This window comes from Melanerpes formicivorus, unplaced genomic scaffold (genome assembly GCF_026170545.1).
Source record: "Melanerpes formicivorus ecotype bairdi unplaced genomic scaffold, bMelFor1.0.p_v2 SCAF_59, whole genome shotgun sequence".
Lineage (NCBI taxonomy): Eukaryota > Metazoa > Chordata > Aves > Piciformes > Picidae > Melanerpes > Melanerpes formicivorus.
Genome location: NW_027142411.1, coordinates 2,121,781 through 2,149,607, shown reverse-complemented (window position 1 = coordinate 2,149,607; position 27,827 = coordinate 2,121,781). Strand labels below are relative to the sequence as shown.

The following is a 27,827-nucleotide window of genomic DNA, read 5'->3' as shown; positions in this document are numbered from 1 at the left end:
AACCAAAGTGCAGTATGTGACTGTAAGGCGTGGTTGTTCCACTGCAGCAGCATAATTCCTTACCTGAGTGTGGTGGGTTGTTTGAGAGGGGAGGATGCTACGGCTGCTTCTTTCAGGTGACTGCGTGCCTAGTCAACAACTAATCAAGTGCATTATGATTGCAGATGAGAAGAATCACGGAAGGCAGAGTGTTAGCAATAAATCATAAATAATAAGGGGGTCAAATAAGCTTCTATTAACAATGTGTCCTATTTATGTGTTTATATTCTGTCTACAGAAAGTGTGATGCCGGACTGGGATTGGCTTAGGACAACCTGCTGGCGTGACGACAGCTACAAAGCACAAAATACACACACACAAAAAAATGAACTCAGAAACAAGAGAAAAAACAAAAACAGCGTTTTCTTGGCATCAACAAGAAGCTCTTTATTTTTCCTCAAGTTTTCTTTTCTAAGAAAAAAAAGAAAAAAAAAGGAACTAAGACATTTGCAGAAATGAGAGAAACTTTCTTTTCAGGTGACAATATTCAAGCAAGCATGTTGTTTTATTGAATTTGCATTGGAAGGAAAAAAAAAAGAAAAGAAAGAGATTTGGAAGGAGAGACAATATCAGGAGAACTGAGACAAAAAAAAACCCCAAACTGTGAACTTCCAAAGGAAGGAAAAAAAAAGCTCCTTAAAACTGTGAACTGAGACATGGATGAAAATCCCATCTAAACCCCCTGATTACGCTCTGTGTGTTCTTTAAGGAGACAACATCATCTCTGCTAATTTGACATTATTTAGGGAATGGTTTACAACTTATCTTTTATTGTAACCTTTTAAGAAAAAAAAAAACAGAGAAAAAGAAATATTTAATTAGCTGTGACTGCTTTACCATTTCTGTTCAGATGTCTTCTTGCACTTTCATTTTGCTAGACAGCGCAGATGTATTTGCAGCCAGCAGTCAAAGGCAGGAAAGATTTCTTTCCTTAATAATCTTTTCTTTTTTTTGTTTGCCACACCCAATAAAATCCTTGTAGGGAAAAGAAGAATCAGCACAGCTACCATCTCCTAGTCAATACCTAAAGCCTAACAGACAGTAATTATCAAAATAAAGAGGAAATCCCATACTGGGCTACATACCTACCCATTAATCAAAACAGCAGAAAATATCTGCAGCCTTGCTTTTCTGAAATAAGACAAAAGATGCCTCCTTGGGTTACACTTTGAACAGGCTATAATCAAAAGAAAGAGAACCAAGACTAACTAAGCCCCAGGAAGCCGCATTGTCCCTTTAACCCACAGTATTCCCCATTTCCCATTAGTACTTAACATTTTTCACTATGTTGTGACTGCTATTATTTCATTTAACACTGGTTAATCTGTATCTGAGGTATATGGAAACCCTCTAGATGATAAGATTGGACAGGTTCCAGTGTTGGCAGTTTCCGAGCAAGCACACACTTGTGTGTTTTGATCCTTCCAGGAGCTCCCTGTTATTTGGACTGCCTGCCAATTCGTTCTTGGATCAGCCTCTCGCTCAGCTCCCAGAGGGCCGCAGCCGTGGCCTCGGTCTGTGCCTCCTGCGACGGCAGGCAGCGGCAGCAGTTGTTGAAGTACATCCCTCCCAGGCCCTCCAGCTCTGCAGCCGTGGCACAGTAGACAGTTGTGGCAGCTCCTTGTTGCTGGAATTATATAAAAAAAAAAGAAAAAGAAAAAAAAGAAAGTGAGAAAAACAATATGAGAAAAAACTATATCAATATAGAGAGAGATATTTTAGCATTGTAATTTTGGCTGCAGCCCTTCGAAGCTGTGTCTTAGGAAAGCATTGGTGAAAAAGAAAAGCCTTGCAGCCGGCAGGATAACCTGCCTGGTGACAGGGCTGACACCCTGCTGAAGGTGCTGCCTGCCTGCTGGATGGGCAGTCATTTGCCAAACACCTTACTGAGAGCTGCTTCCCCCCCCCCCCCCCCCCCTTTCCTTTCCTCTCAGAGGAAAAGAAAAGGAAAAGACAGTCCTAAACTACAGCTCCAGTCTCAGGCACTTTGCCTCTTGCCAGTAAAAACCTGGATCAGCTGCAGGGAGAGCCTGGCCTGATGCAGAGTGTTTGGAGCCAGAAGAGTTGAGCAAGGTTTAAAAGCAGCACCTCACAAACTTGCTGGTTCCCTTTTGCAACACAGAAAGCACTTACCCTACACCATGGGCACCCCAGCTCCTTGACCCTGCCCAGCAATGCAGACTGATGTATGTTTTTTGTTTGTTTGGGTTTTTTAAACCTCTTGTACAAAATTAACCTGGACACTCCAATTAAGACCTATCATGTAAAGTGCAATTGGGACTGGTGCCAAACCTGCCCATACATCTTTGGTCAACAGCTTCACTGTGGCAATTGTCACTGCTGCCTTGTAAGAATGTTTATCTGCTGCAGGCACAGAGAGGTTCTGATTTTGCAGAGACTCAAGTGGGCTTTTTTGTTTTGTAGCAGCCGTTTCTCATGTCTTCTAATACTTTAAGAAGTGGAGAAGGTAGACTAGAGGCTTTTGTGGATCAGGGTGTCTATTCCTTTTCCCTTTTCCCATTTTAATTTCACTTTTTCCTTTTTTATTTATTTTTTTTCCTCATACCAAGAGAACTTATGTTCAAACAAGAAGAATGAGTTTCTCTGAATTTCTCTGGCAGAAACCTGGAGACTGAAGCCACAGGGTTGGGACAAGCATCCTGGCTCCAGTGATAGGCTACTCCCTGTCATAGATCAAAAGTGCAGTGCCAGAGTATCTGTCAAGAGGGCAAGGAGGCAGTTTGCTTTGTAAACCATAATTAACTAAAATATAGGTGAGAATGCATAGCAACACACAACACCAGTTTAAAACCAATACAGATTATCTGGCATCTTATGATTATTTATGTACATCTTAGTCCTTTCTGTAGTACTAATTACGAGCTGATAGGAATCAGGATACAGAGGCTGCCAAGTATGATTGAAAAAGCAAAGGAAGAGAAATTAGATGTTGCTACATTAGGATAAATTAGTGGGAAAAGAGAACAGGCTTCAATCTCTCGTGATTTTTCCTCCAGCCTTTTTTTCTGGCCTTTCATTGTCACAGCCAAGGAAACTCAGGGTGCTGTTCAGGGGACAACCTGCAGAAGATCCCTACTTTGCATTCTCACCCTCAAAGGGCAGCAAGCATTCTAAAAAGCCTCAATTCTCCTTAACTGAGGCATCTCAATTTTGTAATGGCAAAGACAGACATGCTTGTGTGCAAGGCATGGGGTTTTTTTCTCAGAAGATGGGATTAAAGTGATAATGATGACTCCACAGCATAGAAATGATCTCCCATCGCAAGGTAAAGCAAAATTGTCTGTACTAAATATTTTAACAGGCATATAGTTATCAACAGACCAAAATATTTTTGAAGTTAGCATAATACATAGTAATCCTCTTAATTAATTAAAAAAACCAAACCCTTTAATTAATCAAAAAAATAGAGAAAGGATCTTAAAAAGGCAGGAGTAGAAATGGGAGATAGTTCTACTAAAAATAATATTAATGGGGAACAATAAAATGCCTATGCTCATTTAAACTATCCTATAAAACTCCACAGCACAGGTATGATTGCTATATTCAGCTGTTTAGAATGATTCAAGGCCCCTGAAGAGTATTATTAGGGGTTTTTTTGCAAGCAATTCAACTGGACTTTTATTAGAAAGGTAAAATTAACCTAAATTGCTCAATGCAGAGTCAGAGCCCTTAAGCTATTGCTGAAAAGCATCCATCCAGCCAAGCCAAATTCAGGCTAGCTCTAATAGAATTCAGCTAATTCATAAGATGGAAGTTTAGGAAAGCAGTTTAAAATCCAAACCAAACAATAATTTATCCTTTCAAAGGAGCCAAATTTGAAGACTTTTAAACAAAATTCTCAGCAGGCAGAAGAATGTCCCCCTCCCCAGAATAACAGCAGTGCTGTATGCCTCAAACATTGACACAACCTAGACTCCAAAAGAAGAGAATAGCTTTCCCTGTGTGAGCATAGGATATTTACTTTAAGCGATAAAAGATTATGTGGCTGGAAGCCCAAAGCACTTTATCTTGTGATGCCTCCAGTGCTTCCCTGAGAACTGGATATAAGCAATGTGCCATTTGCTTTTTGGCTCTGTATATCTTTACTTCTTTCTAACTGTTTCAATCGTGTTGGCTGTTTCAGAAGAAGACAGCTCAATGGTAGCTTTCTCATTACTTAAGAGAAATGCAGTCTGATCTTTCCCTTCGTTGACAGAGGGTAAAGCTTTAATATCTCAGAATAATGGACAAACATGAAACTATCAAGCCTAGCAGCTTCCTCCAGATGGCAAAACTACAAAACAAGGTAAATTCCAGATTCACAAAGCCATTTAGGCATGTAATTTCCTTTGGTGAATGTGACCTAGCTGCATCCAGTCATTTGAGGATCTGCCTAAGTGACTTGCCCGAGGACAGAGGGGAATGGGTGTCACACAATCACAAAAGCCAAATCACACTTGGGTTGGGAAGGATGTCAGAAAGTCTCCAGCCCAGCCTCTTGCCTGGAGTGGGATGCCTAGACACCTCATGTATGCCATGCTGAAATGGGAAGGTCCTCAAGGGACAAATTCCTCCTTTGCATCTACAACAGATACCACAAACCTCCAGGAAAAGCCAGAGCTGCAGCTGACTGTGAAATGCCTGCCCTGCCAGCCATGCCTAGCCAGGCTGAGAAACCGCTTCGCTTCTCAGCAAATATTGTTTATCCTTCCCGAACACAGTCCTCTGAATGACATCTTTATATGTAGGGCCTTATGACAGTCTAATAACAAGTTTTAATTTTTTGCTCATCAGCTTTCCTGTTCACATATCATCAGCATATGACAGCAGAGGATGTTAGAGAATCTAATTAGTAAACAATTCCATACTGCTGATACAAGATGAAACATTCTTAAACCGATAAAAAGAGCACTTTAATCACTGTTGAATGACTTTCAATGCCAAGCGGTTTGTGCCATGTCAGAACATAATTTGAAGAAGATTAGAGTACTATATAAAAGAATTAATGTTAACAACTTCGTTAAAAAATGTCTTAAACAATGAGCCTGTCAGTTGTCACTGACTCTCCCTGATCTACTGTGATGAACACCCCTCCCTCCCAACAATTTCAGCCGATAAACAATGCTCGGTGCGCCGGGCAACCTAAACAGTTCTTTTCCATAGGTCCGTCAGTTGTCCTGCGTGCTAATCACCAGAGCTGGGGGTCAGCCTTCTTTAACCTGCAACAAAGGCAGCGGCTTGCCACCATGAATACAGGGGATAAAGAATTTGTGAGAAGCCCAACTGAATCTTTAATCATGCCTCAATGCCATTTCCGATCCGGCCAAACATTCGAAAGCTGCTAGGCAAGCGCCGCGCTATCAATCTTCCCGGCGCACGTAAAATTACCCGGGAATCTTGGTTTGGATTAACTTGAAGAGCGTCTTAGCAATAAGGGCTCATCATTCTCTCCCACAAATCATTTGTCAGGTTTGTAATACAATCTTCCACTGCAGCAGGGTGGGATTTATCCAGCAGTTGCTGTTTATTTATAGTCGAGGCTCAAAGATCTAAATTAGCCGTCCTTCCCAAATCCTTTGTGGAGAGGAAAATACTAAGTAGCGGCGAGGTCCTAGCGTTTATTTCATAACTGCTAGCTGTCAATTTGTAGCTGATGGCACTGAATACAAATTAACATTGAATATCTTAGTAGTTAAAGAAAAGGGGTTCTCGAGATACAGTCTATGGTAAACCCCTCATTAATATCTGTAATGCATCCGTTAGATCCCATTTACGTTCCTGATAAGAAAGCATATTACACAGTTAATGTTTGGTTTTCACATTTGTCTACTTTCAAGTGCATGTTTATTTTCTAAAATTAGATTCCCATTCTGAAGCAAGTTTGCATACCAAGCATATAAATAACAGACACAAAGCCATAACTTATCTGCATATTTATCAACTACAAATGAGTAAGATCCACTCCAAACTCACAGAGAGCACAAAACATTTCCTGCCCGTGAGATGGGAGCAGCTTCTTTGAAAGGGAGGGGTTTATTTTCTTATGAAAAATTAAGGATAAAGGCCAGTTATCTTGGTAGCCTGAGGTTAAGTCTAGCATACTGCATTTTAAAAGATGGCCAGTGGGAAGAGGTGAATTCAAAATGACACGAGAGGCAAGTGTTTGTGACAAGGGCCAGATTCAAAGCAAGCAGCTGAAGTGAAATAAAAAAAGCAAGTGCTTCCTTAAAACTCTTCAGGCTGTTCCTGTTATTCATCTCAGGACTATTAGACAAAGCAAACACATCCCTAACACAAAAATGCCAGATCCACACAGCAGCACCCTCAGCATACCATTTGTAGTGGAATAACACACAGCAGTGTGAAGATGAGGTAGCATGAACATACTCCAGATCAGGAGACCAATGGGGTCTCCCCTAACTTCTTTGTGCCTCTGAAAAACACCCTAAAGAGTTCAAATCCATTCTGCTAGACAGGGGAAGGTTCTCCACCAGCTAGCTTCAGCAATGGTCATTTCCTGATTTGATGTGAAATATAAACTCTCCTTGGAATAACAAACACAATTATATGGAGCCTGTTTCCACCATGATCAGTTCCAAATTGTCCATACCAAACCCTACAGTTACAGCTGCAGTTTTATATTCTTTGAGCCTCATCTTCCCTTGGTGTAAAGCAGCACAGGTCTGTTGCCTTCCTGAGGCTTCACAGGTTGCTGAAGACCTGGTGTGCTGCTTGCTGCAATCCTGATGTTGATATTCAGGGTGAGTGGCTGCTGGGATGTGCTGCCTGGTGCAGGGACATAGTGCCCATCCAGTTGGCCAAGCTGGGCACAGGCTGCTCGCAGCAGGCTAGGCAGCCACTGCTCCAGACTGCAGCTCAGCAGCCAAGCCTTGGCTTACCTCCTGGAGAAAACTGGCCCCAGAATGGATTTGTTTCCTTCTGGAATTGCTAGCAACCCCCTGGTGGGACTGTAATACAGAACTTTCTCAAAATAGATGTACTCCTTTCTTCTTACTGTTAAAATGTTTCAGCAGATGAGTCAAATCTGTACACAGTTTTTCCCATCAAGCACAAGTGTTTGTGAACATGCAGCGTGCAGATGAACCTCTTCTGCAAAACACTAGCAAGTCTAGAATCCTCATGCCCTTCAGGATTCCCCCATATCTGAAGTGCTTTAAGGAGCAGTTTTAAGAGCTGTTTGGTGATATCAACCACGGGTGAGGGCTGTCTTAACTGAGTCATAGTTCTCAATGCCAGACGTTACTTTGCTCCGTCTCCTACCTGGGCAGCTCAGAGCTGTGAGGGGTAGTTACTTTTTGTACAAGGCAGTGAACAAGTTTCAGTCTGTCATGTGAGAAGACAGAAGAACTGTTCCATTCCTGCTGCAGTACCCTTACTTAGAGCAATCTCAGATGCACTGTTCTTATGAGTAACTTTCAGAATATGTATGTGCAAGTCTCCTGTATGAAAATAGGATTCCCTGATTGCTTTTTCAGCAAAGAAACATGACATTGAGACCTCCCTTTGCTTTTTTTGGTCAGTATGATACACTGAAATCATATCTGCAGCTAAAAAAAAAACCAACTTTGGAGTTGCCAAATATGATCTAAGAAACAAATTTGCCTCAGCTGACTTCAGGTCCCATCCCCACCCAAGAGCCAGCAAGAAAACGTGACCTGAACTCACTCTGTAATTACAGTCCTTTCAAAGGTCTCACTGAACCACATCTAAAACAGAGATTCTCAACCACCTCCCCTTCCCCCATCACCACATTGACACCAGCAAAGCACCTCTTAGAAGATAATACAACAGATAAATCAAAATCTATAAAGTCTGCTTTTTTTTTTTCCCCCCCTCTGATGTATTCCTTTCTCAATTAATTCCCAACTACAAAGACTCAAAACTCCATCAGCTTCTCTACTTGCAAAGCATAGTTGGTTTCGAGCTGTAAGTTTTCTTAGTGTCATTAAGACCTTTACACATTTACAGTATTCTTTACATACATTATAGCAGATGAGCGTGCTATACCCTTTGAGTAAGGAAACTGCAGCAGTTCATAAAAGAGGATTTGTTTTCCACTGCTGAGGCATTAAGTCCTAGTGATTATTTCAACTATTCGGTCTATGCAGCTACACTTGACTTCCATTCTGGGTTTTAATTCTGCGAAGGGAAAATGTGTCCATTGTAATAAATGTATTTTGACAATGCACCACCTCGTTTGTGTCATGCAACACCCCTTATGTTCTCAATTCCGGCAAGGATAGCGCTCGATAACTCCCAACCTCCAACAACCAGTGTCAAACAGATTGTCTGCAATCGTTCCACAGGAGAAAAAACAAACAACCAACAATACAGGATGTCAGATCCGGAGAACTGGGCTGTGGGGGTTTTTTTCCCCCCCTCTCTTTTCAACTTTTGCTTGCCTGGTGAACTTGGACAAGTCACTTCAACTCCATGTACCTCACTTTTCCCAGCTGTAAAACGAGGAGAGTCCTGTGCTTTACCCACCTCACAGGGGTGTTGTGAGGACTGGCTCAGATTCACGGAGTGCTTTCACACTTACTGTGGAAAAGCACCCTGTAAGTATGAAGTGTTATATTATATTATGTAAACCATTGTTCCATTGTGTGGAAGATGTAGAACAAGGTTGGCAAAATAGCTGACAAAAAAAAAAAAAAAAGAAAAGTAATTATCTTTTAAATTCCTGCATATTTTTCTCTATTGTATAAACTTGTTTCTTTAACCTGTGAAGCTATCTGCTACACCAGGCCCTATTCCAGTCTTTTCCCTCTTGCTCTGTTGGTAAAATTCTTACTAGCCAAAACACCAATGTGTTCTTCAAAAAGGGATGCTTTAGAGGGAACCAGCCCCTGAAAATGTCATCCATGGGTTCATCTCTCTTACCCTTTGCATGTGCTCGAAACAGCCATTGTGGCATAACAAGGGTGGGATTCAGCTGCCCAACATAGGTCTCAAGAGATCTGAGTGGTCTTAGAATCTCCCACGTGCTTTACAGTCATCTATCAATGGGCACACATTTCCCACAGGCCTGATATTGTATTTGCCAGCACCCCACAGACATCTCAAATAAAACCATAGAATGGCTAAGACAGCACGAGACTCCTATGTCCATGCAACCCAAATGCTCTTATCACAGCACCTGGAAGGGAGCTGGTTCCCACAAGCAGCATCATATTTCTTCCTTTCCCCAGTATCTTATTAAAGACCACAATCAGCTTCTGGAAATTGTTTCGAGCCTGACACAGAGCCATCTTAGGCTTCAACAACTTTAATGAGGCATATGGCTTTACCTTGCCCAACCAGCATTTCAGCAGCAGGAGCAGCAGCATGCCCCAGGCTGCTCACCCTGGACTTTTTACCACATCACATTTCCACACAGATCACTCCTGCATTTTCCTCTCCTGCCCACTGAACTCCCATTCACACCCGATTTAAGCTTTTCAGACATCACTGCTCCACTGAAGTGGCAGTTCTGAACACTGCATGCAAATTGCTATGAGCCACTATTGCTTCTCTTTTCTTCTCACAGGCTGGTAGGGAGTGGTGGTGTGAGGCTGCACACTCCTGCTTATTTCTGGATTTAGGGGAAAATCCCTGAGGAAAATTATTGATCTTCATTTCAGAGTATAAACAGGGTAAAGGTGTGATCAGGTTGATCATATTATGTCACTGCACATGGCTTGCCCCCCTGCCCTATGTGCCAGCACTGGCCAGAAGAATGAGAAGCAAAGAGCACAAAAGGGACAGTCCTTGGGCATCAGAGCAGCACTTCTGAGAACTGAACACACCTGAAAACCTCTGCCACTGAGATTTTGTGATGTACATTTATATAAACATGAATCCTATCACAACCTGTCAGCCACTGCAAAAAGTGGAAGTCCTAGGGAGGACACTGGAAATCCTCTTGAAACCTGCCAACTGAGGGCAGATCCTTCTGGGCAAGGGTGATTTGAAGAGTTGAGCAAACAGGCTGTTGACAATAAATATATCAAGCCAAAAAGACAGATTAGATATGCTGCTGCAACTAAATGATCAGAATAAGGCTGGCTGGTGTTTGGGTAGATGTAAGAAAGGAATTTGTTGAAACCACTTCTGTTACTAACTTATGCTGACTTGAGATGGTTTATGGTTTTGCTATACCTAACTTTAATTATATATATATACACACTTTATATAAATGTATGTATACATATAGTACTGTATATGCTGTATATATTTATATAGCTTTTTAATACTAATCAGAATTTAGACTTTTTCATATGCAGTATTACAATGAATGTCATCACCATACTGACGTTTGGCTTCCTCCCATCGCACAGATAATTTTGTAGACTTACCTTCGATTTAGATATAAGTGAACAAAAAACCAACCCACTCCAACAAACAAACCCACACAACAAAATGCTTTTTAAGCAAGTGACCTTTTGGGACAAATATTTAACAAGCTGGTTTGTTTAGGTTTTAAAGATACAGACTGTTTTTCATCTGTTGATACATGCACACACACACACACAGACACTTTCATTCCAGTAATACAATGCATTGAATAAACACAGGGTGTTATGATGGGGACATATCATGGTAAGAAATTAACTACTAACTCTGTCTTCCAGAAACTAATTAAGGGAATGTATTTTGCAATAATACAGATCTAGCAAACAAGCCTCTAAAGTCTAGGCTTAGAGCTGTAAGCCAGGCAACTCCTGTATTATGTACGTGTGATTTTCATAGCTAGCCTGCTGTAAAGTGTGCCCTGTTAGTGCATCTTTCAGGCTCCAAGACACTGGCCTTGTTAATATTTCATTTAGTACATACTGTAGAGTCTCATTTATATTACTTCTATAATTAATGGTGATAGCTTAGGCACTGCCTTTACAAGGAGAGATCCCTGTATGTTGGTCGATGGATAATGAGTAACAATAGATATTTCATTCACCAGCAGCTTGTTGCTAGTTAGTAGGGAATTATCGTGTGTACTGTTGCTTTAATTGCCAGGGTAAATAACGCTGCCGCTGTGTTAGTGAACATTTTAAAGCACTTGATGCAAATAGACTAGAAACAAAACACAAAAAGGAAAAAAAAAATATTACCTTTATTATGCTATACCTTAGCATAGGGAGTTTAAAAGGTATGTCTTAAAACATTTGCGTTCTATCATGCAAATATATCTTAATATGCATGTGCTGACTATTCCACTACTGTATTTTAGGAAATACAATTATGCTGCCTTTCTCTTCTCCTATGTAGACTGTAAATAACTGTAGATCTTTCTCTTGTTTTCCTGTGTAAATATATGTAAATACTAACAAGCTATGCATGCTGATACTCTAGGCAATTTCAGGTACTTTTATAATCTGAAGGCATGTACTTGAACTGGTTTGTTAAAAAAAAAACCTCCACAACAAAATCAACTCTCTCGAATCCTTTAACACTCATTAGAAATTAAAGATTTCTTACTAGACTGGTTCCTTCAATCTCAATTGCTTTTCTCTTTATTTTTCCTTTCCTTGCTTTGCCAACGTGGTTTCCCAAGGCCTGCCACCAAGGACACAAACTCCACAACTGTTTTCTCCAAAGCATGGTGTCCCATCTCAGGATGTGATTCACTCCCAAACCAAGGATGTGCACTGTTTAGACTCTACATCATCTCCATTAGTAAACCTCAACAGAGACTCAGAGGGGGGGAAAAGTCTATCCCCTTTGCTCTGACCTATCCTTCTGTTTAGCAATGTTTTGCATTTCATTTTCTCAGCCCATAATCCATCAAGGAAGGCTCTAATAACACTAGTGCCAGGACTGGCTCTGAGGGCAGATGCTGTCACAGCCAAGAGCAGTGTCCATGTCTTTGGCCGTGTCTTTGCTTGCTGGCTGGGCTGCAGTCTGGCTGCTCACTCAGACATGCTCCTCTGTTTGAACATACTCTTTATGTTGTTTCCACACACCACACCCCCCCCAGCATGCTTATGACTTTGACAGACTGTGAAAATAATTTGATAAATAGCTTGATAAATTTCCCCATCTCTTCCCTTCAGTGCTGTAACAGTGTTTGTGGGAGCCTTTCAATTGAAGGAGTGTGAACAAAAATGAAATTACCTAAGCTTATAAATCAAGTCTCCTTCTGCATACAAATTTGGAGGCAAGGTTTCAATTTAGTTCTCCTTTCCTTTCTTCCCCCCTCCCCTACCCCTTTTTTTTTTTTTAGTTAATGTAATAAATGAAGATTCCTATGAAGAAAAGGGTAAGAAGAAAAAAGAGATGCACTTATCCCCCAATATGGTAAGCAGGGGGGGAAAATCCCTTCTGCATTATCATCTATGGAAACTAAATGCAATGACAACTTCTTAATCGAAAGAAAACAGCTTTCATGTCTGAGGATGCTTTTTCCAGAGCAGATGTATAAGAATAAACATGTTAATTGACAGGGTCTTCATGACTTTTTAGGTTCCTCAAACTTAGCTTGGTGTCTGGGGAAGATCTCTTTCCAGTCCTTGAAGACTCTTTTAAGATGAATGTTTAAAAAGCTGAGCTGACATGGGCATTATGTTGAAGTGCAAGCTGTACTATTCTTTAATAGAGGGCGTAGAAATGGTTCATAGGATTATTATCTTTCTACAGACAAAACCCATTACCTTCACACTAGGAGGGAAAAGCTAGTTTTTAACTTATATAAAACAGAATCAATTATCAATATCTTTGCATGGTTTCCCAGCTCTGCTGGAGAGCAGTCACAGAGCTAAACACACAGAGCCATTTGGCAGGAAAGGGCTCCTTCCTATACCGGTGGTCTTCTTACACCTCTCATTTAATAAAATCACATCTGCAGAAGCAAAAATAAGTAGCAACGATTTGTATGCAGGGATTCCGCCCTGAATGTCACGAGAGGAGACAGGAATAGCATTTGCAGACTGATAGCCTGGCTACTGCTACTTTAGACTTCTTCCCAGCAAAATGTGAGCAAGCAAATAAAAAGCAGCCCTCAATACAAAGTCAAGCACAGATGCAAACAGCAGCACAGGTCAGAGCACCCATGCAGCATGTTGTCTTTGGTGTGGGAGAAAAGTGCTCCTTCAGCAACCCCTGCCATATAGTCCTTACCATCCAGCCTCTGAATAATCCTTTTGTTGGCTTTACCAGTGGCTTTTCACTGATGCCTATGTGCCCAGTGAGAAAAGGAAAGCTGGAAGGTAAGTGGTGGCTTTTCATGGTGAAAAAGTCCACGCACACGTGTGCATGCACACACACACCATTCCTTTTTAAACTACTACAAATAAAAGGCTAACATCTTCAGGAGACAACATCTAACCTACTCCAACTCTGTCCCTCAGCAGAGAGATCAGTAACCTCATTACCCATCCTTAAAAAGCTGTGTCTCCAGCTACTTTTACCAGCACAGGCACGCTCAGATGCACCTATAGGTGCAGTATGTGCGATGTATGTAAAGCATAATGCCCTGGCAGCTGGTAATGGTGTTTGGGAAGGAAATGGTCATTATTAAACTCTTATCTGTTTACCCCATTCATGAGATCTGCTTCTACAAAGCACATAATGATAAATGGCACATTTGCAAATTATCTTCTGAGTGCTGATGAGAAATCAGCAACCTGCGAGTTGCAGTGACTTTGAATGAGTACGCTGCGCCGCTCGCCCCGCTCGCCCAGACGCCTGCCAAATGAGTGCATTAGGATATTAGGAATCTAATAAATTGACTAACAAGCATTTGATGAAAAATAGCTGTACCATCCGTTACAGTTATCATCACAGCCAACAAGGCTACTGGGGTTGGGATTTTGAAGGCACCAGCTGCTGATAAAAGAGATGTTGCCGTGCTGTGCTGCGCTCGCCACAGCATCTCTCTCACTAACTGTGCATGGTAACAAATTCCCAGCAAGATGCAGGACCTTCCTTACTTAAGCTTCCCTATGCTGCTTCATGACACTTATGAAGATTTAAGCCACTGTAGCCTTACTCAGTCTTGTCTTTTCCCCTTCCACTGCAGAACACAGGGTGCTGGGATGCTGCAGAAAGCTGTCCTGACAACCTAGCACTGGAGTTTCTCTGCTTGGGAAAGAGCTGGAGGAGACACTTTCTGTTACATGGCTTAGCATTATTCAAACATCTGAGACTGTGTTCACATTCACAATCTATAAACTTTAAGCTGGTTAATTATGTTCACAAACATGAGGCTAAAGGACCAAGGTGGCTGTGGCTTTATCCACATTCAGCAGGTAGGCACTACATTATTTAATGTCATGCAATCAAATTAGTTCCAGGAGTGGCTCAGAATCCTACTTCTAACTCAGGGTCCTAGGAGATAAACTAAAAGGCAGGAAATAAATCTTAATACAGCACTTCACCTGTGTCATTCACTACTTTCCAAGATATTAAGAAATCCAATTCCTACTATGAATAAAACTGGTGATCCTCCTTCATGTAAACATCCTCCCTGTGTGGGAAGGAGAAAACACCTGACACATTCAAACCCATAGGATGTGCAATCCTAAAGCAAGGTAATTAAACCCCAGGGTTAACAGTGTCCAGAGCTCTGCAGGGAGGATTGGCCACTCTCCCCAGCAAGCCCCACACAACCCACCTGATGCACTGTGGGTGCTGCCACTCCTCCCACCGGTGCTGGGGAGAGGATGGCACATGGCAGATAGCAGCTCTGCTCTGTCCTGGCAAAGCCTGTGTGAGTAAATTATGTCTTTTCAGACTAATTAATTCTAGTAAGTGCATTAAACCCTTCCATTCAAGTTTCAGAAGTCTTCCGTGTGGCACTTAATTTGTCTAAAGCAGAGAGGAACCCAGTCCACTACAAGCTCCCATTTGTTGTCCGCCAACACATCCCAGTGAACACTTTCTAACTACGCACACACAAGAAAAACTCCCTCTGTACCTTCCCAGACTGCAGCTCTGCTTTTACCTGAGACATTTGCAAGATCCCCCAACTCTGTCAACAGTCGCTCTCCAGTTTTGTTTAGCTTATCATCAACAGACTCTGCTTTTGTGAGTGGACAAGTCATTTGAGTGTGCACCACAGTTATAATGGCCTGACTGACAGCTCAGCCAGATAAACACGAGAGAATAACAGACATAGGAACAATCTGGGTATTCATTTTGTCCGTTCAACCGGGTTGAAAGGATTTGCTAGCCAAGGGCACAACACTTCAGGCTAATTTGCTCAGCCAAAGTACTGCTGGAGTGTAAGGCTGCAAGCAGATGACTGATGTTGGGGAGATCAGCGTCCCCAGATGAGGTACTTATTATTCACCTCTGCCTCACGGGAAATGAAAGCACTAGTTATTCAGAGCATCCATTTGAAAGAGGAAAACATACAGAAATGAACTTTGTTACAAAACTTGAACCATTCTCCCCGCTTCCCTGCTTCTGCATTAATTCCAGCTTCTTGTCCTCGTCCACATTGTCCTGCACTATGCAGCATTTCTCTTTCCTTGGGTTTTCCGTCACCCTATATGTTTACTTCCCCTCTCCTTCCCACTCACTTTCCTTAGCCTTGTCTCCTGATTTACAGTTTTGATGCTGTATCTAAAGCTGGGTACCTTTTCTTTGTTGTCCATCTTTCATTTTCGTGTTACACACACTCAGCTTCACAAACCTCAGAGGTTCAGCTTTATTTTCATCAGTGTCTGGTGTAGAAGTGGGTGTCCAGGATATCCTGGCTGTGTCTCACACACTAAATAGACTCTGCAACCTTTTGGCTGATATTGGCCCCATAGTCTGATGGGAGCGACACACTAGCAATGCACCACATCAGTCACCACACTGTTACAGAGCCAAGTGCAGGACCAGTGAAATGATGATGTTGTCCTTGTTAAGGAAAGCTTCTCTCTTGCATGTTTTATACATCCAGCATTTAGAGTGACAGAGCCACAAGTCCACCTGCTAATCATGTAAAAATAAATGATGGGTAGAACAGCCAAGCTTGTACTAAGAAATGGTAAACACTGCTCTGACATATTCCCTCAAGCAAGCAAACAAAATAATAACAGTTTACAGTGAAGGCTTGCAAGTTTGCTCCCATTAATTAGGTTCCATTTTCCAGCATGTCGAGTTTTAAGTCGTTCTCTCCACGATTGATTTCAACAACTCTTTTCTCCCACCAAAGAGCAGAGGCCAAAATCTGCTCTCGCTGACAGCAGCATGACTCTCTACTGGCTTCAGAAAACTGTGGAGTTGGGACAGGAGGTGCAGTGGTGCTGTGGTCAACCCCTGCATGTTTCAGGAGCCATCCCAGGGGAGCACCCACAGCCCAAGCGTGGCGGGCTGGGAACAAGGGCCCTCGCAGAGGTGACGCACTAACAGCCCCAGACACATCATGGCAGGAATGTAAAGTGCACCTGACATTTCTTTTGATCTACTCCTAAGAAGCATTAAAGGCACATTAATGTGCTGCTTTAGTGTGTGCTCAATGTGATAGTTGGAGACATAACTGAGCCTTTCACAAAAGTCTAATTGGGGAGAAGAATAAACTTATTGTTTCCTCCCCTGGACATGCACCCTAGAACATAGGCAGAGTTGACATTTGCATGAAATATGTTGCTGCTTTGCATTTTAAATCAAGGCATGCTAAATGTAGGTTGAATGATCACTTTGACTATCATTAGGAAATAAATACATGTCCAACAGTAATTCTACAGATGCAGCAACTGATACTGCCCAGCAGTAGGTTATCTTTCTATAATGCTGCCAAACATTGAAATTCAAATACACAAGTGTGTATACACATGTATATAAATTACTCACTGAAAATATCAAGTGAACACCAATAAAGTATCTGAGCTCTTACAGTTGCCTTTCATGTGTTTGTTTCATATTGCTCACAGAGATCCTCACACACAACTCATATTCACATTTAGTAACAGGGTTTTGTGCACTGAGCTAATGATACTTCTTGACCTCATCAGAGTATAAAGCACCTTTGCATCTCTGTGTTTTCAGTCACCACATCAAATTTCCTTTTCTCTTTTAAGACAACAACACAATGAACCAACTGCAACAACAGAGCAAGTAACAAAGAAAGAAGGAATGTGAAAGAGAATGTTCCTACCCAGGTTAATCAATAGCAGAATAATGGAAGCAAAGAAAAGTCAGGTGCAGTTTCCATAATAGAGGTAAGGTAAGGAGCAACATTACTGGGAACCCTAAATTTTGCTGAAGTTTACATATCCCTTGCTCCTACTTCTATCAGCTTAGGTGTATGGCTGCACTTCTGGCCAGATTTATAATCAAGCTGAACATTCTTCTCAGTGCAATGCTCTTTCTTGCATCTGTTAGGCTGATAATTTGTGTCTCCCTGATTAGCTTTATGCAACACCTTCCACGCTTTATCTCTGAGAAAATTAGAGGGTTTATACTGCCTTCTTCATTTGTCTGCAGCACCTCTTTCCAGCCTCAGATAGGCTCCTTGGATAGCATTCTCTGCTGCTGCAGTACTAACGCTGCCAATACTGTTATACTAAGACACGCACCTCTTAAACTTTTCTGGCAAAAGACAGACTAATCTGTGAGAACCATTAGCTTCCATTTCTTGAAGCTCTCATTCTATCTAGCCACAAAAAAAACCCTGTAATGCAAGGGAAGTGGAAGCTGAGAAATGGGAACCCAAGAGAGCTGTGCTGCCCACCACAAAGATGCAAGACAGTTTTCCATTGTGCTACTCCTCTGACTAATGCTGAAGACGGCTTCTGCTGGACACCTCCGGAAAAGTGAGGAAAGGAGGGAATTGTTTGTTTGTCTTAACTAAAAAAAAATTAAATGCAACACAAATATATAGAAAAGCCCAGGATTTCAGCTAGACCATACAGGGGGTTCATAGGCCTTCCTCTAAAATTATCTCCTTAAACAGACTTTTAAGAAACAACCAGTGTTGGGAATTCAGCTTCAGCAATATCAGGATCTGTATCCCCTTCCAAAAATGCAGCCAAAGTTGCCCTCAGGGAACACCTAAGATGCTCCATTCAGTGGCCAGCACAGAGAAGGGAGCTGAGCACAGAAGGAGGGAGGGGGGCATCCACTAAGCCTAGGAAGCATCTGGGCTGGAGGGCTGGAGCTGGTGTGGTGTGAACTTGCACGTGTGCTGTCATTCAAGGAGAGAAACGCGTTATTTCGACAGGATACACATCTCTTCTGCTCTCTCCAGTTGGAGGAATGGCAATGTGTCTGGCTTCCCAGCAAATGCACAGAAGATCCTCTTCAGTTGATACCAGCCAGTTGACTCTGTCTCAGTATTTTTCCATTTACTCCCTACAAGTACAAATGATGGTGTGTAACAAGATCTCCATCCCCTGTTTTGCCACGATGCCATGTCCTTCGAGGAGAATACTCTTTTGACAATAAATTTCTATTAAAGTGCAATATGCTCTTAAGTGGCATAATCTTTTTTTTCAGTTGGCAACAAATGAACTGTATTTATGTCCTGTCCAAATGCTGTATGGGAGCTGTACTATCTAACTCTCCTTAAACACTTCTGATCACTTTTTTTTTTTTCCCAGCCTAGTTAGATTGTGGGAGGAAAAATCACTCAGTGTCGTAAATGATACATACCGAAAGGAGTTTTAGCTCTTACTTTCTGACAAGTCCAGAAGTGAATTTGCTGCAAAGTAATGAACTTAGGTGACCCCTGCTGACTTCTCAAGGAATGACATTCCATAGGGAGTCCCATCTATGAAACATACAGTTCAGGTGCAAAATTAATCCATTTGTCTCAGCTCCTTGGACTTTCTTTTGGAAAGCAATCAGTCTTGAGAAAGTTGCTGGTCATCTGAAATGGTTCTGTAGTCTACAGTTTGGGATGATCCAACTAATCGTGAAGAAAAGGATAAAGGGTCAGATTTGAACCCTTGCAGTAGCCAGACACACAGTTAATTTGTTTTTCAAGAGTTTTATCAGCTAAGCATAGCTGGAATCTGAGCATCACCTATCTGCCCACATATGTGGCTGGTGCCTTCTGGCCTTCCATGTGATGTAAGGGGCTAATAAAAGGTGGCAGCACTTGATGTCAGATAGTTTGTCTCTGCCTTGTTTAATCATTCCAAATGGAGTGATGCTCAAGCCCAACTTGCATTCACTATCAGTCTGCATGAGGGCTGCTGAGAGCTACTTCTCAGCAATCAGCTCAAACCCTTGGCAAGACATCTGTCAAGTACACTTTAGCATCCCCACAACCTCGAAGTAAGAGAAGTGGCCTTCTCAATTTAGATGCAATATTAAAGGCAGTTGACAGAAATCTTACATCCTGCTGCCTTTTCTCTCTAGGTTTGCAATCCTGATCCCATTAAAGTCAGCAGGAGCCTTGCCATTGACCTCAACAGACCCAACATTACAAAGATAGTGTTCAAGATGGAACAGACACAACTGGAATACTCAGACTCATCAAAAACCTAAAATCCTATTAGGCTATTAAGGTATCTTAATAATCAAGAGACATTTGAAACTGCAGAGGCTCAGGTATTTTGCACAGAACCCAAGATGTGTCCAAATGAGGTGGCAGCATTGCTACTGTGCACATTAAACTCTTAAAGCACGTGTGTTAGGCTTTCAGCACAAATCATTTTGTCAGGTCCAGTTGACTACAGCACAACCTTGACCAGAACATCTACACTCCAAACAAAAGAACTGCAAGTTCAGATGGACTTAGATTTTTTCATTACTTCACTTGCAGTGGAGCAGACTGCTGTTTGATACAACTTAATTGTGAATGCAAATGTTTACCCAAGAAGAGAGCATACTTAACATTACATGTAGTTTAAAACTAAAAGGAATATGTTACCATCCAACTTAACGTTCTGTGTTGGTGTTTACCCAAACTGAGATATCCCATGAGCTGAAAGAATTGGAGAATGTGTCACGTGACGCATAAAATGAGCCTCTCATGTAGCCATATGCTACAAATGGCTTAAAAGCACCCAAGTGTTCTTGTCAACCACACTGGAAGGTAAGCCTCCCTTTTAATTTTCCTTAGACTAGGTGTTAGTGCAAGTTATGACCAAGAATTTAGCACATTCATTCAAATTATCCCTAAAGCACTAAATCCAGCACAGCAGTCATTTTCTAGTCTTTCATACTTCCCAACTTAATGAAAAGAGACATTAATGTCCCAACCATAGATTAATTAGATGGAATCATTAAGAATTATTTCCCAGGTATCTTTTGCTAATACACATATTATCATTGAACGCTACCACCCCTGTTTGGAAGGTTAATGCAATTTGGAAGAATATTTACAGTATCAGAGATAGAAAACCCAATACCTTAAAAGAAAAAAAACAAACCCACCCAAAAAACAACCATCCCATTTTCCACCTGCAGCTATCTGTCATCCATCCCACACAAGCACTGAAAGCTTTCCACTATCTGTCAAAACACAGATTTTGATGCAATAAAGACTGTAATTATTGAGCATTTACAAGAAATAATATTTTCCCTCTGGTACGTGTTATAACAGTTGTTAACATGCAAGTATGAATACTAATGCTCCAAGCCCACCTATACTCTTCACAAACGATAAGGAGTTTTGTGAATACTGATATAAAGGCAAGTATAATAAAAGAGCAAGATAAGACTGAATACAGGTCTCGAAAAGCAAACGTCAATCAGCATAAGGTTTTCAGAGGCTTCAGAAATTGATTCGCAGCAGAGTTTGGAAATAAAGCTGGCAATTAGATCCAGGGATATAAACAGCACTCCTTTTGTGTTGAAAATAAATAAATAAATAAATAAATAAATAATCCTTTTGCTACCAAAACACGAGGCTGGAAGATGCGTGAAGGAAACAATACTGAGCACGCATCAAAACGGCTCTGCAGATGCCATGCTAGCAGATGGCTTAAGCCGACTGAATTACTGTAGGAACATTGAACTGAAAGTTTGATTTTATGTAAGTGTGGAAATTAGACAAAACAAAAAAGAAAACGGTTCTTAGAAGCACTGAAATTAGTGATTTGTAATTTTCTCAGCTAAGACAGAATAGCTCCGCTGCTTTTGCCAGAGTCCTGTGAAGAGGGAATTCTGGAAACCTCCGAAAGAAATTGCACACCGTAAAAGGGAACTCGTATATGAGCACACAGATCCAAGCGAGACACTTAGGGGTAAACACACACCTTCCCACTGCTGCTGCAGCTCACATCCATTCCAGCTGCAAGTTCATAAAAGTATGCACCCCTTCCCAGTCTCCATTTCCTCCTTCACATCGAGATAACAAAGGCTGCATCCCTCTATCTTGGTAACTTCTACAGCAACAGCTTGTCACGTCACTCCGGCTCAATGGCAGTATATGGGCAGGAAAGGCACAAAAGAAGAAGGCTATTTGTGCACAGATACCTTCAAAAATGCCAATCAGAAGGCAGAAAGACAACAATACACAGGAAAAGGGGGAAGAATTAATGGAAAAATAATGTGGCTCCTTGTTACAGTGTATGGTTTGGATAAAGCAGAGTACCACTGTTGAACTGATGGCTTTGGCCTGATTAATGCTTGGGCACATCTCAGAGGAAGATTTTGTATCATTTTGCGAAGAAGTAACAGGGGAAAAAAGGAGGCTGAGGATGGACATGGGGTCTTATCTTGCTTTAGTGAATGTCAAACCAATCTATCCTCAACCTTTCCCAGAAAAGTGACCATTTTTGTTCTGGGTTTACTGGTGAACAATCAGACCCCAAAGAGTTCTGGCACTGAGTGCTGCGACAGTGTCAAACCTGGCTCTTTAAAGATGGTGCTGCTGCAGCACCATCAGTGTTGGTCTGCATGACATGCTCTTCAGACTGCTCCATAGCAAACACAAACACCACTGGTGGTTATGTTGAGTACATTTAAACTCTACCACTCAGAAGGCTAACAAACTATTTTACATTCCTTGCTTCTGTAGGGCCATTACTTGCTATTCCAGAACCGAGATAGTAATTACATCAGGTGCAGATAGCACTAATAAAAGAGTAAGCCAGATTCCTCCTTAAAACTTCTGTTTTCCCAGCTGTCTGCATTCAAATTCCCCACTTGGTATAATGACCAAGGAGAGCTAATAACTCCTCCCTTTAAGCAGTTTTGTTGTGCCAGCAACAAAATAAATCATCATCCCACTTACATTCTAACACAGAACAATTTCTCATCAGTCTTTCCTCCTGATCTCCACTCTTTTTCTCTTCCCATTCATTCCCTTGCTTGTATCTCCTTTCCTTTCATGTCATCCACTCCAAACCAATCCCATCCCTTCCTGGGAATCCTCAACAACACAACATAGAGAATCTGGCAATCAAATCGATTCAAAAATTACCACTCCTGCTGAGTAACATTTTAAAATCCTATAATAAAAATGCTGTTCTCTCTTACTTATACCTGCTGTTGACCTCAGAGAGGTGAGAAAACCCATTGCTGACTGCAGTCCATGGGCAGCTCCAGATTCTGATCCCAAGGATACTTATTTTATGAACAGACCCACTTTGTCCAGCTTTCCTCTCTACTTTCCTCTCTGTCTCCACTTTCTCTAAAATCCTTCTAACTTTCCTCTCTCTGATGTTATGAACCCATCAAGACTAACTCCAGGGATTTGTGTTTCTCCCACATTTGACTATAGAATGCAGAAGCTGGGGTCTGTTTCAAATGCTCTGCTACTGGAAAAGCTATTTAAAAAAAACTTTTTTTAAAGAAAATAAACATCAACATTTTGACTCAACAAATGAAAAATTCTATATTAAAACATAAAGGAAATGACATTTGCTTTGAGTGGGACTTAAAGAAGTAACACAGCAGACAAAACACTTCATGTACAACCCCCAGTGGTGAACAGATAGGAAGTTCTACAGCACTGTCCATGTGTGAAATCCTAATTAATATTTGATGAGAAATATATTAGTTAACAGGATAGATTTGCAGTAATCAAACTATGATTGATCTACAAACACACTACTAACAAAACTCATTCTTGCATGATCTTTGCCTGCTTAACCAAATTATCACTAAATAAACAAGTAGTACACAGACCTACGGCAAATGGGCTCCTGTAAATTGCCTGTCTACCTCTTATCTCCTTGAATGTTGTTGAAATTGTAGGGCAGAATTCTGTCATGACTCACATCATTAATCATAATTTAAAGAAAATATTTAACTGGAAGTCCAGGGATTCTGTCACAAAGAATTCAGTTCAACAGATCACAAATGTCTATTCTGAATGACATTAAATACCTTCTCCTAGTAATTGTCCCTGCTGATGTGCTGAAGGAGTTAAAGGGGGGAAAAAAGGTATTGTGGAAAATTAAACTTAGATTCTCGTGGCCATACATTAACAGGATGGTCATTCAAATGCACTAAAAGAACATTTAAACCTTTCTTGTTTCTTGACATGATCAGAAAAAAACTCAGATGAACTTTACATTTTGGAACAAGCACCTCCAGGCAAAGCTCCCTCTCCTTTTTAGGATAATAGAAGCTGGTGGATTTCTTCCATCACTGTAGGAGCTAAAATACATTATTAAAACCTATAGTTCAGCTACACTGTCGTAAATCACTGCTATCCAGGTTCTAAATTTTAATTTCACTTCAATCAGAATCAATTATTCCACTTGCCATCCCTGGCCTCTCACTCAGCACCAGGGAAGGAACACTGCCACCACAGGCTCACACAGGCTGTCCCCACCACCCCACTACTCACTGCTGCTGCAGGGCAATTCAGATTCCCCATGGCCAGGGAACTCATCCTTGCTCTGCTTGTTCATTCCACAAGCTACATATCCTGAGCAGGGCACACAGTTGCTTGTGGCAGAGGTGGGGATCACCCCCTCAAGCTAGGGGACAGCTTGGCTGGCTGAGCTGCCCTCCACAAGCAGGACGCATGGCCACCTCTGCATGCCAGCACTTGGCCTGGCTGTGAACTTTGGTGACGTGCAGGTTCCAAGGTAGCACACATGGGAACAGACACAAAGTGCAACCACAGGCTTGTGTGCAGTGACACCAGTGTCATTTCCATGTCACGTATACCTAGAAATCTCTCTGGGCAATTAAGAGTGGTGAAATCCTGTTGTACAAGGTATACTGCACATGACAACTGAAATTACAAGTGGCACCACCAAATGATGCTTTGAAAAGCTTCTGTAATTCCTATCTGACTGACAGATTTTTCCAGGAAAGACAGACATTATTCTCATAATAGGAACATAGAGGGGAGAAAACAAAGCCCTCATAGTTTCAAACAGTCCAGGCCATGGTTTAAGAGGCAAAATAGATGCTGGTTACAGAGTGCAGGTAATCCTAACTTATGTTTCTTTGCTGCCCACGCTTAGCTGAGTCATCCCAGTGGTACTGCATGAGTAAATGCTTACCAACACGAGGACTGCAACAAATTCTTCCCCAGTTCAGAGCTTAAATCCAACTTATTCTGAAACCAACAACTACAACAGCGTGGGAGAAAACAGGATGCCCATCCCCTCTGCCTTTCATATAGCAGAAGAGATGAAGGAGGAAAGCACTGTATGATGAAATGCTGTGTGGTTCTCATTAAGAAACCTGACAATAGCAACACACTTCCTAAAAGTCCATTAGAAAAAAAGATGGAGAAGCCTCAACCCAGATAAAATCTAGCAAGTTCTGAACACAAAGAGTCTTCTCAGCAGCAACTTATGAACAGGGTATTCTTCTAGCTACACTCCAGTTTCTTAGGGGCAAGGGCTTGAGTGTCATCCGTGTGCTTAGTGTTGAGATCCTCGGGCACCTTAATGTCTCACAACACTTGCCTGTCTCACTCCTGTGTAACCAGGAATAGCTTCCATGCTGAGAAGTAAATTTCTGTGATAGATGACCTGGCTGAAAAGGCTTCAGTGAGCCAAGTTTGATCATGTAGGGCACGTTCAGAAGTCTTTTATTGGCTGCTTCCACATCAAGTACAGATGCTGGCACCTCTGCCCCACGTCTTGCTGCTAATCATTACCTGTCTGCCAACACTTACCACCCTACACTATCTGCAGCCCCAGCTGTTCACCTAATCACTCCAGACTTGTTTCACTTAAAGACTGCCTTAGCAGAGACCTATTAGTTAAGCTGCTGAAGACATCAGGCTTATTTTGCAAGAACTATGTTAGGGCAAGGGTGGCATCAGTTCTGTCAGAACGATGGTGACGTGCAGCTTGACGTGAGCCGGGGGCAGTGAGCTTTTCAGCAGACACAGCCCCGTCAGACAACCATGCATGAACATAGCCTCAGAGCTTCCTCAGACAGCTCTGCACTATTAATGACAGTAGCCAAAAATCACCCTGGTGGGTTTGAGTGAGTGTGAAAGCCCTGGCAAGTTAAAACAATAGCAGCAAAGTTTTTGTTCAAAGAAGGGGAAAGAAGGGAGCTCCAATACAAAGCATTTTAGGAACAATGAATTTAATAACTTGACTGGGCAAAATCCCACGTTTAAGAACTTCTGAGCAGGGTGATGCCTTGTTCTCACCTCTCCAAAATTATCAACTGCTTATGCTATCTACAGTACAGAAAAGACACAGTGTCATGTAGAAGTGAAGGAAAGTACAGGAGGCAACATCAGTCCATTTTCTGCTGTTGTCGACTTGGGCTGGCAGAGCACAGATAAAAGTTCAGACATGCTCAATAGCTCAGAACTCACTTCAAGAGTCAATTGAAGCCATGGCAGAAACATCATCACCTTCGGTAAATGCTGGGCAAACTGCACCAGTGTGGTTTGAAGTTGATTTCTCTTCCTCTCAAATAAAATAGCTTGTGAATTGATTAGAGGTAATAGAATTATTGGATGTTAGCAAGGAAGGGGATTTAAGGAAGATGTAATGACACCATCAAAGCTTTGTTGGGTTGCTTTTATTAGCTTGAATCAGCTTAGAGCAGTCCTGACACTAAGAGGTTAGAGGAAGTCTGTTACAGGCTTGCCTATGGGATGAATGCATAACAAAATCCTTTCAGGGAGGGGGAGAGGGGAGAAAGAAAAAAAAGGAGACAGAAAAAAAAAAAAAGGGGGGGGGGGGGAAATCCCAGAGACATGCACCAAAAAAAAAGAAGGACAAGTACAGTACTTTAACAGGGAAAATTTCCTCAGAAAGGAAGCAAGCAATGAGGCTAGGAGAGGAATAAATGGTGTAGAAATGACAATCGCTCTTCAGTCAGGGCCCATGACTGCACTCACTGCTGATAAGATCCAGCATGTGTCAGTTGTCAAGTGTCTCTTGTCACACTTCAATGTGAACTTTACAGCGAAAGGGGGACAAGAGGCAGTGAAGGGGAAAATGGCACGGCTCAGAAGGACTTGTGCACTCAGTGTGAAGCCATTTCAATTTTATATTCTAAAGGACTTTGTAGGTGATCCCATGAATGCAATTATTCTCACCTAATAAAAGCAACATATGCTAAGACAATTAAAAGATTTTATTATACATCTATTCATTGTATTTAGTTTTAGACAGCAGATAAACCTAATTTGAAACAAGATGTTTGCAAGGCAGGAAGCAGAAATAATCATAGGCTCTATCTATAAGAACGTTAGTGATTCATTATATTCTTTATGTAAAAAGGTGAATTAATAAAACCTTCCTCTACTAATGACAATTCACCCAGCAAATGAACAATCTAATTACAAAGCTCTCATTAAAGCAGCATACTTTTTGACTTATGGTAGCCATTTTGGGTGAGTGTACCTCTAAGTGACTTCATTAGGCATCAGAAATGTCTATTTGTGGACATGTTCCTAGTGAAACACAAACCTCACACCTCTCCACCAGGACATTAAGGCTACCCCATCCCAAATTAACTCCTATTGTCCTGATGATGAACAAGCTGAATTTCTCTAGCCTTGCATCACTGAAAATAAACTTATCAGCTCCAGAAAGCAAGCTGGTCTGGCTTGTGGTTTGCTTTGTGCTGTCAGACCAAACCAAGGCTCAATACTGCCTTAGAACAAACTTAGCATCAATGCCAATTTTGGAGAGCAAAGGAAACACTTCTGGGTAGATGGCAAGCTCATGGGTTTCCTAGCAGACATGGAGTGGAAGCTCTGGTGCAGCCAGTCAGTGTGCAAGTGAGAAAGCCATGGGTAATTATGGCAAGATTTGCATATGACTGCAGTGACCCCCTCCTTGAGGCAAATGAAGGGTAAAAAGGGACTCTGCTGCTGAGAGCATACCAGAATTAAGCAGAAATCCAACACTTCATGCATAGCTAATATTATTGTGTCACCTAAAAATCTCATGTACACGGCAAACAGCAGTTGTGGAGGAACTCAGTCCAGATCAGCCGCACATTGCCTGGAGTACCAAAGGCACACACTGCATGTGAAAAATATCATTGAGAAACTTGCCCCTTCTTTTCTCTTGCCAAATGAGTACAACGTGAGAAGACAGTCCCTGTACAATGTACCTGAAACTACAGTCATGCCATGAAGATAAACTACAGATAAATTTGAGGAATGGATTTTTGATCCTCTTAATCTTAAACTAAGGCAAACCACATCAAAGTGACCAGCTGCAAACAAGCTAGTAGCAACCAAAACTTCAGCATGGGGCTAACAGTCCTTCACAGGTGATACCTAGCTCTCCAAATTCATGTTGGAAATACTGTGAAAATCCATTAGGAGGGAAAATAAAAATGAAAAAGGGCTTAGGGAACAAGAAGATTATAAAGATATTAAAGTGTGCATTTCTTTGTTCTCCCATAGTGTTCTCAGTCAGGTACAAGTTTAGTGAAGCCCATCACCAGAGCAAAGACGCGGTCTGCTTGTCCAGTTCTGCTACAGTAGAATGAAACATTTGTTCTGGGAT

General features: G+C 41.6%; 2 protein-coding genes across 6 annotated transcripts in view; one reads left to right on the top strand and one right to left on the bottom strand.

Annotated features, from left to right (window-relative positions):
• MAF (MAF bZIP transcription factor) overlaps positions 1 to 8,246 on the top strand; it is a 680,268-nt gene extending 672,022 nt beyond the window's left edge. For all 4 annotated transcript variants that reach the window (XR_010990178.1, XM_068161626.1, XM_068161624.1 and 1 more), the window contains one exon: positions 278 to 8,246. Coding sequence is in view for 1 of the 4 variants with exons in the window: in XM_068161627.1 (XP_068017728.1) it covers positions 278 to 308 (31 nt within the window). In the remaining 3 variants the exon portion in view is untranslated. The remainder of the gene's footprint in view (positions 1 to 277) is intronic.
• Positions 1,445 to 27,827, bottom strand: part of WWOX (WW domain containing oxidoreductase) — a 510,998-nt gene continuing 484,615 nt past the window's right edge. For both annotated transcript variants that reach the window (XM_068161618.1, XM_068161620.1), the window contains one exon: positions 1,445 to 1,666. In XM_068161618.1, the coding sequence (XP_068017719.1) occupies positions 1,478 to 1,666 (189 nt within the window). In that variant the 3' untranslated portion in view covers positions 1,445 to 1,477. The remainder of the gene's footprint in view (positions 1,667 to 27,827) is intronic.